This window comes from Syngnathus leptorhynchus, chromosome 19 (assembly GCF_054491065.1).
Source record: "Syngnathus leptorhynchus isolate UIUO chromosome 19, UIUO_Slep, whole genome shotgun sequence".
In the NCBI taxonomy this organism is placed as follows: Eukaryota; Metazoa; Chordata; class Actinopteri; order Syngnathiformes; family Syngnathidae; genus Syngnathus; species Syngnathus leptorhynchus.
The window spans coordinates 4,217,110-4,230,808 of NC_141213.1; the positions used below are offsets into that span (position 1 = coordinate 4,217,110).

Sequence of the window (13,699 nt, forward strand, 5' to 3'; positions counted from 1 at the left end):
TTGTGTGCATTCCGCTGCTTTTATTCAGAGGATTCTTGAATTCTCCGTCCCATCGGAGCGCGTCGGGAAGAAAAGTGTGTTCCTCAGTGGTTTTGTGCATATTGATGTTAGGGGCTCATCTCGCTTTGAATCCATCATGCAGATATGATGCGCAAACAACTCGTGCGCAACACTGCTGCAGAAAAGCGTCAAGGGCTTATGTCACGCCAGATGCATATTTCCTTTAGCGACTGTTTGTTCGGTGACTGAAGAACGATCGGGAGAAGGATGCGGTCAGGCTGCCGCGCACATATTTGGAGTGGAACGTTCTTGGCTGGCCTCCAGTGAGGTGGACGAGTAGTTTGTGTGTGGGGAAGCACGTGCGCACGTCATACAAAACACTCATTTCGTAAACCAAGCATGAAATAATAATAACGAAATGATTCTCTGTCACAGTTGCCGTCACACGCGGCCCAGCTTCACCTTTTTTCCCGAGCCATCATTCATCTTTTTGCGACCTGCTTTTTTTCCTTTCCTTTTTAAGCCGGATGCTCCATGTTCTTAATTATCTGACATTACATGTTTATGTTTGATTGCACTGTCATGTTGTTTTTCTTTATGTTTTTTTTTTGTTTGTTTGTTTCTAGTAGCTCCACAAGTTGCATTGTCCACTGTCCCTTCAGTCCACGTTGCAAACCGCAAACGAGGTAGGAATTACCACCCCCCTGATGGAAACTCAGATTTCTTATTCAATGATCAACAACTTTTTACAACCGCAGCTCGTTTCTAGAACATTCCACTTGTCTTGTTTCTCAAAACCTGTGAGAATAAGTGGTAATACTTCAATCTTACGCCGTACATGGTTGTGCATTGGACTACACGTGCGCTCCTTCATTGTCAAGCCTTGTCAGGTTGTTAGTAAGTGGGCAGGGAGAATTGACCTCAATACTCATCCTTAATAACCGCAATCCCTCGGACAAAAAGCCCCAATCTCACCGTTCCCTCTCTGGGTTTTCCTTCCAAGTGGTTGGCGCCGGAGAGGCTTAAGAGGTCACATCTGTCTCAATGGTGACACGCCGTGTCACTGGTCATTCAGCCAGCCAGTCTTATTGCTCAGAGTAGACTTGAAGTGAGGCTCCAAACCTGCCCGTCCTGCACCTTTCAGGACAGGGATGATAGGACACAGAAATGACTGCCAAAAAATATATGTATATACATACATATATTGGACAAGGGTTTTTTTTTTTTGTCGATTTGTTGGAGAAACGCTACTTCCAAAACCAGTTTCATCTCATCCTCTTTCCCGTCACTTCAAATCAGAACAACCGTGAAATTGTATTTCGACAGGTCATGTCTAAAGTCTGCGGTGGTGCTCCCCGGGTTAAAATCCCTTCATGGTTTGACCTTCCCTACGCTGTGCGGTGATCTTAACGTGATGGTATCTCTGTGCTCCCATGACCGTCCCCCGCCTCGCCTCGTCTTGTGATGTGTTGTGATTCTACTAACGCTGTGCTTTTGTCATGGCTGCGCTAATCATGATCTCATTATGTCACAAACGTCTCCTCCCTCGAGTCGCCATTGTTAACCTGGCATGCCGCGGCACCAAATTCGTGCTAACCCGACCGCCGTAGCGCTTAAAGCAACAGAGCAAAACATTCTCTACCACATTTTTCTTCCTTCTCTGCACACATCCGCCATCTTTGCAAGACTGCGAATGCTTCGGCCACTCCAACCGGTGCAGCTACATCGAGCTGCTAAACACGGTCATTTGCGTGAGCTGTAAGCACAACACTAGGGGGCAGCACTGCCAGCTATGCAAGCTGGGCTTCTATCGCAATGCTTCGGCAGAACTGGATGATGAAAATGTTTGCATAGGTTAGTTGGCCCTTCGCTTCCCTTCCCGCCTCTGTTTTTCCTACAAACTGTCCTCACTCAGACTAATCCGCCTTCATCGACCTTTTATTAACCATTCTCCTCATCTTTTGCCTTTTCTAATCAAACACTTTCATTAACGTCATTGATTTACATGTCTCGACTAACGTCATTTTGGGCAGAAACCACAGACTGTTACTTTGGATGGATTGGTGACCTATCGCTAAAGTGCAAAGACCCATTTACGCGGCGTCATAAATCAGCAATGTTTGCAAAGCCACCTTAAACCTGTTAGATTTTGAGGCATCTTCCATGTAAAGCCTCCCTTCAGGTCATCCCACATACCATATTTATTTTTTAAATCGGAATCAGCTCTGTACCCAGGCTGAGCTATTCCGAAACTTTAATCCTCTTCTGGATACATGCTCCGTGTTGAAAAGGGCTGAAAGGGGAAGGCTCAAGTTCAGCCACCTTCGTCTCAAGCACACGCCTGAAGGTTTTGTGCAAAAAAAAAAAAAAAGATTGGCAGATTTCTGAAATATTTTATCCATCACCTTGACGAAAGCCGTATTTCCAGGCAAAGACGAACAGGCCAAATTTATGTCGTGTTTTTGGAAGCATTAACGAAGCGTGCATTTTTTTTTTAATATCTGCATGTGGCCTAAATATAGATTTTAACATTTCTTTGTTATCCAGTAATACTCTTCATCTATTTTTTGGGTGACAAGTTAAATACGCTCAGTTTGCTATGACTTTAAATAGCTGGATCATTTGTGAATAAAGCAACTGTAATCGTAATATTCCTGCCACACAATTAGTTCCAATATAGCTTTTTTTGTTGTAATTGTCACTTACAAGCCATTTCAATCTGGCACTGACCTTTGCACAAACACTTTGACTTGCCTGTTTTTTTCTCAGTATAAAATGTGTGAACATATTTGGCATAGTCCCCCATGGCAAAAGTTACATTTCGCCATCTTTCAACGTCCATAGTGCCAGGTGCATTTGTGAGTCCTAAGGGAAAACGGGGAGTGACACATGACAGGCCGCGACACTTCCGAGGAAACAAAGAAGTCGGATGTGCTATATGACTTGATGTCAAATATATGAAAAGGCCTCAGGAGTAGCAGCTGGAACCCATCACGAGGCATTAAGAGCCGCTGACAATTTGTGCCGACTTGGCATCCCAGTTCTGGATGCTGACCTTCACGCCTCCATGCGTCACTTAAAGTCACCTCTTTTCTGTTGCCTGGCATGTATATGCAAGTTGATGGGTGGGAGTCCTAAAAAAAATACTCTAGGTGTCATTTTGAGCAGCTGTAGTGCAAAACTGGAAGATGAGCTTGAACCCAGTTTGGGAAGGAGGCGGGGCTTATTATTATCATTATGACGACAATGCCCATTTCAATGTGATCAATGTCATTCCAACACATTTGTCTTGATTTCCTTCCAATGTGTACGTCTTCCACTTCTGCCTGTTTTGATAAATGTCATTTTACACCTGCATGTGCAAAATAACCCATTTTTGTTTTCATTCGGTGTTTCTATTGAAATGGTAGCATTATTATCGCCGATGACTAGATCAGTAGTTTTCATCCCCGTAATTGAGACAGTTGGGTTGTGAAAAATCTAAAGGGTGTGCTGTGATGTCAAAGCACCTTGTCTCCAGCTTGTGTGTTTTTTTGTTTGTTTGTTTTTTCCAGAGTGTAAATGTAATCCCTTTGGCTCAGTCAGTGATCGCTGTAATGGCACAGGATTTTGTATATGTAAGGAGGGCACCACAGGGCCTAAGTGTCGCGAGTGTCTGCCCGGCTATATGTGGGACGATGGCTGCAAATGTAAGTAGAACCATTACAAAAATCTACAAACGTGTGTGTATTCAGGCATTACGGGAAAGAATACCGAACGGAAATGTACTTTTTTTTTTAACATATTGGTAGAATGTAGGTCAAATGTTTTTGAATGTATTCGTGAGAATATTTGAATGTCAAAAATTCTTACTCCCATATTAGCAGGTCCATGCTTCTGTAGAATAGCTCAAATCTGTGGACGGGGAAATGCAACGTGCTTATTCAGCCGTGCAACACGGCAGCAACATGAAAGCTGAGTCAATATTGACAGCTTGACAAGCCGCCTGGAATCTGTTTGAGTATCCGTCACCTCTTTGTTAGTCCACAACAGCAGACAATGTCATCCAAAGCTAACAACTCTAGATGACAATACAGGTCGTTTTCCCATTAAGTCAATGAATAAATTCCCGATTTTTTTTATACGATAATACTTTGTTTTAGTAGTTGATATCGACTTCTGTTGTAACCATAGAGACTTCAGAAAAGTTTTGACCTTCCTATTATATTCTCAGCTTCCAAAGGAGTTGCTTGCATGGTCAAGTCTCCATTTGTATGCAGACTGAGGAATGCAATTAAATCTGAAATCTCTCACCAAACACATCTCTGGTCCTGGCAGACACGCCTACTTCATCAGACACCCCCCCTCTCTTCAAATATTTTCTCTCATCAAAAGTAAACGTGCCGGATCTTATCATTTACTACCTGTGTACATGCAGATTTTCTTTTTTCTTCTATGAGGTCATAAATTGGGTCTAAAACAAAGACTTTTAGCAATACCCAATAATGATTTGGCATGAATACAGGTCAGATATTTCCACCGGGTTGTACCTCGCCATCTTTTTAAAGACAAGAAAAATATTCCATATCAGTTCAGTTTGCTCTTGTCAGGTCCGTTTTTTTTTTTTGATGTGGCACAGCAGGAATGGAAGCTGCTGCGAATATTCTCGGAAGGAGGAGACTTTTGCTCGAAGGAGCAGGGACAAGATAAAAGGTCATGATCTAATTAAAGAAATCTCCCCTGCGTCCTGATCGTATCTCAGCTATTTTCGAGTAAACGCCTTCTTTTAATGAATACATCTCACTGGCTTTTCTTTTTTCCATTTTATTTTTTCCATTTGTTACCAAAGCAGGGTACATAGTGTACACGTTTTTAGCATCTTAAGCATTTCTTCTAATATGATCCCTCATGACTGCGTAAAAAAATAAAATAAAGTTTATTACTCTAAGAGCTACAGTGGTGTTGTAAAAGACAAAAATATACTAGGCTAACTGTTAGTTTATTTAGTAACAAGATAATGTGCAAATATATCGTCTTGGTTTTTTTTTTGTGGTGAATAAGATGGCGGCCACAAGCCAGACATGGCCAAATCCAAGTCCATATTTCTTTGCACGCTTCCCATCAAAGCCCAATTTGACTCCTCCCGGGAGTCTGCATGCATCCAGCTGAGAGCCCCTGATATTTGTTGTTGTGATATTTATGTCCCATCCAGTTCATAGATGGCTTACCATATTGTTTTCCACTCACGGTGGGGAAAAAAAAAAAAAAAGGAAGGGGAAATTGGTCCAAGTGTCTCCTGTGTTTATCATTGTTTATTTGTCTCTGTTGGTTTATTAGTTTGCGCAGCCTTGCTTTTGTTTGCCTGCAGCTTGCTTGACAGCTTGCCTCCGGCGGGAATTTAGTGGCCTCGCTGTCCTAGCTCTAAATATACACCAATTTTCAACCTGATGTTCACTTTGTCTAAAGTAGCTGCTGTTTGGAGGTGGAGGGGGAAGCCTCGAAGGCTTTTGAGGGGGATACTGCTTTGTTTACGCTGGAAATTAATAATTTGCACAAGTGGAAATTGTTGCACTATAGGAAAAAAAACACTAAAATACTTGATGCCCTCATGACATCAATGGAATTGAATCATTTTCATTCAGGGACCAATGATGGAGTTGCTTTAGAATATATCAATGATTTACCGTCCAGTTATAAGATTATTAATGACCGAGCATCAAAAATAATTGGTGCACTATTTAGCAAGCTCAATCTTTTATCTCTTTTTAATGATCCCGCAGTCGTGATGCTCTTGAACCATTTATGAAGTATAAGTGGCAAAAGGGAGCTTTAGTTTGAAGTACAGAAATCTCGATGAGGATTTGTAGCTAACAAGGAGAGACGTGAGCTCATTATTTGGTAAGCAGGAAGTTATGCGCTCTGATCCTCTCTAATGGTTTGTATCTGTTAAGTCTTAACCAAGTATTTGAAAACTAATTCATGGTGTATAAAGAATTGAGTTACCCTTGAGGATTTTCTTATTTTGAAGTGGCATTCAAATGACAAATATTGACATTTTCAAATGTTATTGTCTTCGGTTGCCATTTAATTTGCATTTATTCGTTTTACGTTTGGGTGAAAGAATCTTATGATTGTCATTATTGTTGATTTCAAGTGTTTTACTCATTAGAACTATATTTTGCAATAGGTTAGATTGCGGATTTTGACGAGATGAAATCTAGTTCAGAAACCCAAACGTGCTTCTGTCAGAATTCCCTTTAACATCATTCAATTTTCAAACGCTCCCAATGGAAAGCTGAGATGAAAGATTCAATTATATGAAATCAATGTAATTTGATGCTTTTTGAAGCTACCGTGATAAGAGGCTCTTTATTCCTCACACTGACCGTCGACTTGTAAAAAATGTTCTAATGGACTCATTGTTGTGTTTTTTTTTCCACCGGCTCCACCACAGCTCGGGTGTGCGACAACGAGCTCATGCGCTGCCAAAACGGCGGCGTGTGCGTCGGCAACGTCCGCTGCAACTGTCCCTCAGCCTACAGCGGCCTGCTGTGCGAGAAGCCGCGCTGCGAGACGGAACTCGGAGGTTGTCGAGGTCCCAGTTCGGGCCAGCTCCCCCTGAGGCCTCCTTCCTCCTTCGGGTTGCTGCCTCTGCTTCTTCTGGGCTCGGCGCTTCTCTAAAGAGACCTAGTGGGAGCCATTAAACCGCAACACACACACACACACATAGCCTTCACCCCACCGCCCCATCCCTCTTTCGAATAACCGGCAACCATTCAAGCAGAACAATCATGAGCTTTGTGGACTGTACTGTACCAGCTTCTTCTTTGAGCAGCCTCAGCGGACACTGATGTGAAAAGGAATGTGCCAGACTAACGAGTGCAAAAACATCTTTTATTTCCATTCAATATCAAAGAATATATACAAAAAAAATCTAATGTATACTTGTAAAAAAAAACGCAAGATGATTTAACAAAAAAAGTGCAATGGACAATGAGGCCCCGCACCCCCCGCCCCTCTCTCACCCTTTCCACCCCGCCTGTCATCTTTCCTCTAAGCCATACAGGTGCTTAAGCTCCCTCCAGTTGGAGCGAATAACTGGAAATGACGTCCTCTGTTATTGCCACGGCAACAACGGCTGCAACCCATTGACTCGCTCGAGCTGACCGAGACCCCGCTGGGACGCCCCCCTGTAATCTTAATGTCGGCCGGACTGTCGAGAAAGACCAATCAAAGAAATATTTCCCTCGCTCTGTTCAATATAAATGTCTGTGGGGGGGAACCCAAATGGGGAACAGGTTCTATGCCATTGGAAAGAAATGCAGGCAGACTGCTACTTTGTGGCAACTTTCAAGCTCATGCTCCTATTCCTTCTCCTCGCCATGCTGCCACTGACCTGTGCATTTGTGAATGTTACTCTGTAAAACCCTCGTTGGTTGAAGGATTCTTCTTTTTTTTTTTGTCAAATGTTGGTGATGCACATGTGTAAGAATCCTCTTTCTCTCCCCGTCTCGCTCTTTCTCCGCTCTCCCCATCATATGTTCTCCTCTAATAAGCTCCACTAAAGCTGTCTAATTCTTTTGCATTAGAGCTCGGTCTGAGGATAGTTTTCCACGCTACAAGTGGATAGAAAAATCATCCATGTATTTACAGGTTCTCTTCTAAAACTGAGCTAACAAAACAAGTAATGTAGTCCTTTTGTATTTTTGCTGAACTGTGACAAAAAAAAAAAAGGCAACTTTAACGTATCTATACGACACCCAAAATGCAGATTTTTTTTTCTTTTCTTTTTCTACCCCATTGCAATTTATTTGATTCTTTTTAGTTGTACGGGTCATTTTTATTTGTGTTTCCAATGTGCTGGAATCAAAGAGAATATCAGTTTACATACAATATAAATAAAGTGTATTTCAATCCCACCAAAGCACATTCTAAATGTTATGTTCTCGCGTTAACACTTGACGATTTAAGTGAATAAAAGCTTCGAAAGATGCGGTGTTGCTGCTTTTAATGACTCGTCATGTTTAACGCAATATTTGAGTGCAGACTGAGAAAATTAAAAAATAAGATACATTCGTATTCTGCAGCTTCTGATGACAAAAGTTGCATTAAAATGAATGCATCAGTTTTGGTGATATTTCCATAGTTCGAATCTGCTAACGATTTGTTTCCATGGTGTGGCTTGTCACGGAATTAAATATTTACAAGCATTGATGTATCCCAGAAAGTCAGTGCTCAACATTTATATTGTAACTCTTGTCACTTGATAGTACATCCATAACCTTCTCATTCACGCTCTTCTCAAAAGTTTGACTCTATTGGTTCACTTTTAGCACAGCGTGTGGTCGAGCGAGACCAGCATGATTTGAAAATGGTCAAAATGTGTGATATTTGATCGTTTTTAAGGTCACATTTTAAATGTTATTTTTCGTGGGGTTTGAAATCCAGGTATGCTGCTCATTGAGAGTATGTGTGTCACCTGTACAAAGCTGCACACCTGAGGTGGGCGGGGCCTATCAATCTAGAAGTTTATTTAGGCAACAGGTTACCTGAGTTGACTGTCTGTTGGTTTTCACTCTGACAAGACCGCTCTAGGTTAGCTTAGTTTATTATGCCGAATGATTGATTTCAAAATCGTGTCAGGCTTTTTTTATTTTTTTTTATTCTACTGCACAGCTGATATATGCATGTCTTATTTAGCTTTATTTTTGTTAAAAAAATTGATTTCACCTTGACTGTGGATCGTTAATAATAGTCGAATGTATAAGAAGATGCTACGTGATGTTCGGTTAACAGCTTGGAGGGCAGATCAATGTCAGCCATTACAACGTGCCGACGGCTAAATTGATTCGAAAACAGATACGGTGGAAATTCAAACGGAGTTAACATGATCATTTAGGGACGGGCTAATTAATTTCGGAAATATAAATGAATAAAATGGTTTAACCTTAGTCAAGGTGATTTGTATAAGAATCAAGCCTTGAGTGGTTCTGTTACGATTTGATGGTCTGGTTAGCTGTTAACAACGCTGGAGCTTGACTTTTGTGTTTTGGGTGGCTTTTCCTACTTTCCAAGTTTTTTTTTGGCAAAACCACAATTAGGTTCATCTCTCCTCTTGAGATTGAGACACAGTCACTCATGTCAAAGTCAAATAAGTGAACGCAAAGTGACAGCCCGTATTTGATTTGTGTGTGTGCAACGCCAAGCTGAGTCCACACTGGCTGATTTCCACCAATGTTGTGTGTGCAGTGTACAAACAGAGCGTGCGCTACAGCTGCATCGACAAAAACCCTGCACAACGAATAGACTGAACAAATGTTTGGGTGCCAGAAAATCACAAGGCTCAAATACCAAATAGGAGACGAAATAGAGTTGGCTTGAAGTATTTGGGCAATGAAAATAATTCGATCATTCTGATCTATGTTGACCTGGCTAGAAATGCATCTGTTCACTGCATATTCTGAATCCTGTCACACATGTGCTCATTCGAGTTTGTTTCATTAATGAAACCTGTAGCAGCTCGCTTGCTCGATATAGAATCGATGTGTTATCGCCACAGGGAAACACCTGATGTGTAAAAACCATTTTCCTCATGTGAGATAGCCTTCCTGTGAATCTGGGAGACATGATAGAATTTATTTATTTTTTTTAAGACTTTTGCCTATAGCGCCACTTGCTGGAAGGGCAAATTGAATTACACTAAAGAGTGTCTTTAGTGCTGTAAATAAAGTCTGCTCCACCGATGGCATACGCGGCATGAATACGGATAAGATAATTACCAACCTTGTTGTGGTCCAGACCCCCTATTGGGAATATCTCAGCAGGCGCTTTGGCACGGGATCAAACAAAATGATTTATTTAAAAATGGTGAAGAGGTAAATTAAACCGGACGTGGTAGCTGGATCATCGGGTAACCTTCATGGTTACCATTCAAATGTGTTGAATGGCGCCTGATTTCATACAAGATTGTAAATTTGATGCTAGAAAGAAAAAAAGCAAATGACAGATAGCTTTTCTTTTCATCTTTTTTTCTAGTGATGAGAAGAACCGGCAACCTGCAGGCTGTTGCCAAGGAAAAGGTTCATTAAGTCAGACATACCTGTTAAGCTTTGGCTTCTCTCCCAGGGGATGGACAGAGGGGGATAAAGCTGTAATTTTTTTTTTTTTTGAATTCAAGCGGCAAACTTCAAAAAAAGCTTCAAGTTCACTTTCAATAGCAACAATGCGACATCCAAAGTCTCCCATAGTTATTCATAAGAAGTTCACATTTTATTATGCTGGCAGGATTTGATATCAGGGAAAATGTTTGAAGGTGTGCAGTGAAATGGTTGGGAAAAAAAAATCTCTTATGCTGCGTTTTATTGATTTGGTGCATTTATGTTGTAAAAATTCACATCACCCGCTGTAACTATGCTTCCATAAATTCAGCAACAACCTTGAACGTAACGGGAACCATTTTATTATATGTTGTTTTTTTTTTAAGAATAATAATCCTGCTGATCTATATGACCTGTGCTGCAGAAATTGAACATCCCGTGCCAATCACTCACAGTGACACTTGGAAAAATATTAAAAGCATAAAAATTCATCTGTACGTCCGCACGCGACCTTGGCGGGCTGAATTACCGCCGTAACGATTGACACATCCCAAAACGTGATTTACAAAAAAACAAAACCTGCATACACCGAATAAATAATTTTTTTGTCCTCAAGCTTTTTTTTCCCAACTCTCCCTTTCATTTATATTTCACTCACTTCTTTTCATAGCGTGACCCAAGTTGATGTGGCCACCTAATAGATTCGTCCGTAAAGTGAAAAATGACATTTTGGGTCGGGGACTTCAAGGATGGTCAAGTTAATGAATGGTCACCAGATGGCCCTTATTAGGCTAATGTGTTCCCTCTCTCGACAGCCCCCAGCTCTCGCCGGGGGATTTGGCAAATGTGAGTGCGTGTGTGTGTGTGTGTGTGTGTGTGTGTGTGTGTGTGTGTGTGTGTGTGTGTGTTTCAGACCAGGTGATCTCGATAGAAGAGAAGCATGCGGAAGCCCCACTTAAACTACTCACTGTGTTTTGATGGGGTCAAATGTGCAGGGTGGACCTACTGCTGTCCTACCCTATTGACCCCTTTTGGTCAGCAGCCCCTCCCACTTCTGACAATCTGACAGCGGGTGTCACCGTCTACGCTCAAGTTTATTAGTTGGGAAACAAAAAAAATAAAAAGAGAGAATCAGAAAGGGACCAAGCTCTTTCCCCTCCGTGACAGCGTGTTAATTGCCTCATTTATAATCGCCTGCTCATCAAGATGAGTAATTGCTATAGTGCACACATCAACAACACAACCTTTTTTTTTTTTTACACTCCAGAATTATGAATTAAACCCAATTAATTAGAACGTTTGGCATAAAGTGTTGTCAGTGTGCCATGCCACCGGGCCTTTATTGTTTTATGATGTGAACGTTGAACCCAGAGGGAAGCGAGCGAGCAGAAATGAATGCTGCAATCACATGGTTACAAATAATGCCTCGTACGCAGTGTGCAGCCGTTCCTAATAAAGTGTCCAGCGAGCGTATATTACCTATGGGAAGCAAATGAAGAAATAGGCCAGCATCGCCTTCATTATCCATCATGTTGAGGATGGGAACGCTGTGAGAAGGTGGCAGCGGGGACCTCGGGTGGCGCCGAAGCTTCTCGATTCCTTCTGTGGTGTGTTACCATCAGTAGGCCTGCCATTTAAATGCTGACGCCACAGCAATCCGCCGAGTAACAAATGAGAGTTGAATACATGGATGTGGAGGTGCTCAAGGGGACCAGAGAGGGGAGGGGGGGAGCGGGGAATGGCGACATTCACATAGCTGAGGTTAGGCGGGGGGAGCCAGAACCTGAAATAGAAGTGTAGAAGGGAAATAGCACTTTGCCGACATAATAGTCAGACTATAAATAAACAACCTCGTTATACATTTGGCAGCGGCACGAAATGTGATCAAATACATCTGCAACTGTCTCCGTCGACGTTACGATTTCATTCAAGCTTGCCACGTAACATACACGAGAAGCTCACCTGTGACCCGAACGAGGACAAGCACAAAAGAAAAATGATCGGTGGAATCCAATTGTATAAATAAAAGCCCATCTGCAGTTCAATGAACCAAAATTGTTCCAAGGCAAATAAATGTATTGATCCCTCAAGCAAATCATGCATCTCCACCAGCTTTAAACATGCAAATCACTTTTTGCCACCATCTGTTCTCATGATTGTGATGCACGCTTGTGTAAGTGTGAATAGAGAAACCTAAGATAGAAAAAGAGCAGATTTGGAAAGGAAAGGCATTTTCAGTATGCATGAGTGACGCGTTCGTTTCATGTCGGAGCCAGTTGGAGCGAATGCGAGTCACCCGACACACTTGGGAACAATGTAAGGCTCCTTCAAAAACTTTCTATGAAAAGCTTCAAGCTAGAGATGCTTCAATTGCAAATGTATGCAAAACATAGATGTAAATATATGAAAGGTCTATAGATTTGAATAATGTTGCAAAAAAAGATGTAGGCAACAGCTGATCTGTGGATTTTATGGTGATGAGCTGTTGAGTTTCTTCTGTAGTCATGCAATCCAGGAAAACATGGGGGGGGGGGGAGCTCAAGGGGGCGGAGGTGCTTCTTGATATTTACACACAGCAGCCACCACCGTCTGGCAGCGATGATGACTCCCTCGTGGCTCCAAAAGACAGCAATAAACCTTGAGAAAGCACGCGCCGCAGTGAGGAATAGACTAGCAAATGTGGAGTGGAGTGGAATTCAAAATATAGAAGATGTTATGAGATTTGCTTCCCTGGGGGGGGGGTCAGCATAAATGATATCGTCTGTGGGGATTAGATGCCACAAATGACACTTGGAAAGATTTTGTTGATTGAATGTAGTTTGTAGTAGTTTAGTTTCATTTATTTAAGAAACCTCTAAGAATGAGTCTTAATACACATGCAGAAGTCTTCTGTGTTCTCACAAGCTGAGAGGAAATGGTTCATCAGGAGGATGACACCCACAAGAGACACTCCTAACCCCACATTCATTCACACTTATTAACAAACAAGCAAGTGAGAAACAGACCCCCCCCCCCCCTCCCACCCCGCAGGTTATTTAAGTCCGGTGGCAATAACAACAACAGAACACAAGTCTAACACCATGACGTTGACGTCTGTTCAGTGTCACTAAACTGCCATGACTGAGTCTTTAAATGAACTGAGAAGGTTTTTTTTCAACTCAAGACAGTAAATAAAGAATAGCAGCAACCCGTTAATTAGATGAACGCCAATGAGATTTGGAGTGCTGATCTTAAGAGTGCATTGTAGCGCTGTCCATGGTGCTGAAATAAGCACACTGTTTATAGCTTGCATTTTTTTTCTCCAAAACGATCAAAATCCGAAGATAAAAGAATTACTCAGATTTTTTCAAGGCATTATTCCGAACCACCACACTTTTTACTCCACTCCCAACATTTCAAAAATCTGTCAAAGAAATTAATACTTTTCTGCCACAGTGTGTGAAATTTTCTGAGTGAGCGTGAATTTTTCATTTGATTGTATTATTTAACAAGGTGTTTCATTTCATTATCATCCACGGCTATCAAAATGTTGACACTATTTCAGTCTCAATCACGCAGCACTTATGTAAATAAAAGATTTTCCAGCGCCGTATAAATGAATGACTCTTTTGAATAAGCATCAT

General features: G+C 41.7%; 1 protein-coding gene across 1 annotated transcript in view; it reads left to right on the forward strand.

Annotated features, from left to right (window-relative positions):
• Positions 1–7,890, forward strand: part of ntng1a (netrin g1a) — an 89,653-nt gene extending 81,763 nt beyond the window's left edge. The window contains exons 11-13 of the mRNA XM_085939102.1: positions 627–686; positions 3,555–3,689; positions 6,434–7,890. Coding sequence (XP_085795228.1) covers positions 627–686; positions 3,555–3,689; positions 6,434–6,660 — 422 coding nt within the window. The 3' untranslated portion in view covers positions 6,661–7,890. The remainder of the gene's footprint in view (positions 1–626; positions 687–3,554; positions 3,690–6,433) is intronic.
• The last annotated feature ends 5,809 nt before the right edge of the window (positions 7,891–13,699 follow it).